The sequence below is a fragment of the Homalodisca vitripennis genome, chromosome 5 (assembly GCF_021130785.1).
Source record: "Homalodisca vitripennis isolate AUS2020 chromosome 5, UT_GWSS_2.1, whole genome shotgun sequence".
NCBI lineage: Eukaryota > Metazoa > Arthropoda > Insecta > Hemiptera > Cicadellidae > Homalodisca > Homalodisca vitripennis.
Window position 1 is genome coordinate 41,209,968 of NC_060211.1, and position 3,470 is coordinate 41,213,437.

The 3,470-nt window shown below is 33.3% G+C and overlaps 1 protein-coding gene across 1 annotated transcript; it reads right to left on the reverse strand.

The window, feature by feature from the left end:
* Nucleotides 1-1,189: 1,189 nt before the first annotated feature.
* On the reverse strand, nt 1,190-1,578 carry LOC124362065. Its single transcript, XM_046816236.1, has one exon. The coding sequence runs from the start codon at nt 1,508-1,510 to the stop codon at nt 1,250-1,252; it is 261 nt and encodes an 86-aa protein (XP_046672192.1). The 5' UTR covers nt 1,511-1,578; the 3' UTR covers nt 1,190-1,249.
* Nucleotides 1,579-3,470: the final 1,892 nt, after the last annotated feature.

Here is a 3,470-nt window from a genome sequence, read left to right on the forward strand (position 1 = left end):
GGAATTGTTTTTCTTTATCTTCTAATCCATTGACATCATTAATCACCGAAATCGTACCTTCTGATCATTACCGTCACGTGGCTGGGACTGATTGAATTATTTTTGTTATAAGACACGTAGGTAGCGTCCTGTCAAGTGACGTGTCCTTGCCTGCACAGATAATGCAAGTAGACACCGGTAGTGTGGTTTTGTACAAGGGCTTTTCAGATTTAAATCACAACAGTTAAATAATTATGTATTAAAGGTATTGGTAATCGAGGTAGGAGTACCTCTACAACGAGTGTCATGGAACAGGCTTTACTGAGTTTACATACAAAAATTTCAAATCTATAGCTTATTTCATTCTCCTGTGGACAGATAGACAAGCAATCAAACAGAAAAGAAACGGACACAACATTGAAGCATCAGAGAACTCATTCTTGTCTATGTAGAAGAAATTTTCAATTTACAGATAAATCCTATCTAGATACATGATATACTAAAATTTGAATTCGTTAATGTAAGTTTCATAGAAATATTAAAACAATAAAAGTTCCGGTTGACTTGGAATATACAACGCAAAAGTGCGCTGTAATCGTATCATATCACCAAATTATAACTTTGTTTTTCCACTCTATTAGTTATTTACTTTATAAATTAAAAGCCTCACGATTGTATTCAGTTTGTATCCAAATTTATTTATTCTGGTACTTTTTGTTCGCCATCATGGTAACCCGATGTAAAAATATTCGCTAACGATCATCCAAATCCCGTGGTGTGATATGCATCACGATCGAACTCAGTGCAGCCTATTCAGTACAGTATATATTGACGAAGCTTCATCCAAGATTTTGTCTTTAGATAAGTTTTTCTTTTAATATCGTATTGTCAGACAGAGAGAAATAACATTTTCCAGGCTCTTAAGTGATAGGCTTTGCTAATGCTCAGTCAATTACCCCCAGAATTAAAAATGTCATATTTAAGAGGAGAGCTAAAACTAAATTCGAACTTTGTTAATAAGCGTTAAATAAGCGTATATCTATACTTGGCCTTGTTCAAGCCCTAAATGGTGGTCATCATCATCTGGTAAAATTTTCTTTTTTAACACTTTGATCCTTAAAAACTAAAGATCTTCTTTTCACAAGTTTTATGGATTACTAAAAGCAATCTTAGTTACAGCAATTATTAATTTTAGAGAAAATCACGATACTAAAATACTGATAGCACTTTATTATACAAATGACGGGTTGCTCACAATCCTTTATAAATCTCACTCATTCATGATGCTGAGGGCCCCGAAAGACAGCCTGCAGTTGCCTCTCCAATCCCGTCGCTGTCCAGGTGGGCAGGGGCGGAGTGGGGCATCGATGATGTTCCCGAGGGTGCCGTTCTTTGCTGGCTTCCTAGCGTGATCCACATGGGGCGACCTCCTCTCTCCCCTTGCAGACTCCAGGACGCCACCAGCCACCCAGCCCAACAGGACCAGGAACAGGAAGATTGTGGCTAGCCGGGCTGTTTTCGTGCAGGCCATTGCGTAACCTCTGCCCGTCGCTGTGCGGTACGTACTGAGGTGACATGCCAGACTTGGGCGACAATAGAGAATAATCTAATCTATTAATTAACTCAGGCTAGACGTCGTTATAGGATTTACCGTGATCTCCAAATAGAAAACGGATTACCGCTACTGAGAACCACTAAGTTTGCTTAATGCTTTAATAATAATCGCAACTGCAATCATGTGTTATAATATCTTCACTACGGTCATACGGAATTGATGGTTGTTTTATCTTTACCAGATTGTGATAAGCTTTGTGAAGAATAAACCTCACTTGCCAAGTATCTTAAAACCAAATTACAGTAATGTATATATATATATATATATAAGTAGATATGAATGTAAGGGTTCTAGCGCACTTTTGGGACAGTCAGAAAATCAATGTAAAATACTGTCCATTGAACCATAAACAAATCTAAGAAATCTAACAGGAAAGCACGAATGGAAAATAACCGAATCTTTAGCTGTTTTACTGTTCATGGTAGGCTTCTAATTTCTTAAGCTGTTTTAATGAAAAAAATCCAGAAATCTTAATAAAAAATCTATAAACGGAAATAATGAAATTTGCTAACAATCACTCGAGAAGTCGGGGAGAATGTGAGTAAAACCGCATTCTTTTCAAGAGGTTCCTCGTTTAATTTCTCCAAATGTACTATAAAATCATCGAGGATTTCTGGCTTAAAATCGTAGACAAATTCAACATCCAGATAATGAAAAAATACAGGTAATATCTTTTCATAATAAACGTGTGTATTTAAACCAACAAACCTAATGTATTCTTTGAAAAGGAAAATAATTTTGTCAATGGTTCCAAGAGATAAGTAAAAATTTTTATTCTGTTTTCTAAATTCTGTAACAAATTTTGTTTGCTTCTTGTCTCCGTATTGTAATTTCATAAGCAGGTTATTCAAATATGTTAATTTATTTCGAAATTTCTTAGGCTTAGGTCTTTCGTACAAAATTAAATTACAATCTCTACAAACTAATCTTTTATCAATAATTTCTCCTCTATTATAACACTTGTAACAGTTGGCATTATACTCTTCCATTTTTACAAAAAGAATAAATGGAAGCTATGGAACTAAGTCTGCCGAGATATAAATTTTTCAGCGCAAATGTTTATGTTTATATTTCAACTACCGAGATAAAAAGAAATGATTTTATTTTATTATTTAACTATTTAGGATATTTTGTCTATGATTACAAAAGATTATTCCGGAAGAAATCGTGATTTTTCATCAGCGAAAGAGTATATTTTTAAAGTTTTAGAAGGAATGAAAGAGAACAATATGAACATCATTAACTACTGAATTTCTCTAATATCGTTCTTAATCACATCATAGGCTAAAAATTTCTCAGAAACCACAACCACATAACAAATCGCGTTTGTAACAGCTTTTTGAAAATCCATATTGATAATTATATCGTTCTTTGAACTAGAAATATTTGTCAAACTCTTTGTTGTATCAATGACATAAATGGGTCTATTTGCTATAAATTCTTTGGGGTTGTAATACATTTCCATATTTTTGTAGTAAACTTTCTTAAAATCTTGATACATCTGATACATGATTCTGAAAAGACCACCTGAAATGTTTAAATTTTGTAATTCATCTGGATAATAAGAACCGTTCAATTTTACTCTGATATTTTTTACATCCAAACTATCAAACTTTGAAGGATTTTTTTCTTGATTATTCTGTCTATCTGTTTGAAAACCTATAATAACGAACTTGGGATTGAAGATATTTCTATAAATATTTGTAATATCGAACGAATAAGTTGTTCCGGAAATACCTTTTTGTTCAATACATTGCCAATCTAGAAAATTAAACATAATGTTTTGAGATTTTATAATTTCATCAATCAACTGAATTTTACTCGTGGTTTTGTAATCAATCATCGGAACTCTAATGAAAAACTCGTTAATTGTAAT

What these genes read in the sequence shown, in the direction of transcription:
- LOC124362065 (XM_046816236.1), bottom strand. Translation starts at nt 1,510, where the DNA reads ATGGCCTGCACGAAAACAGCCCGGCTAGCCACAATCTTCCTGTTCCTG.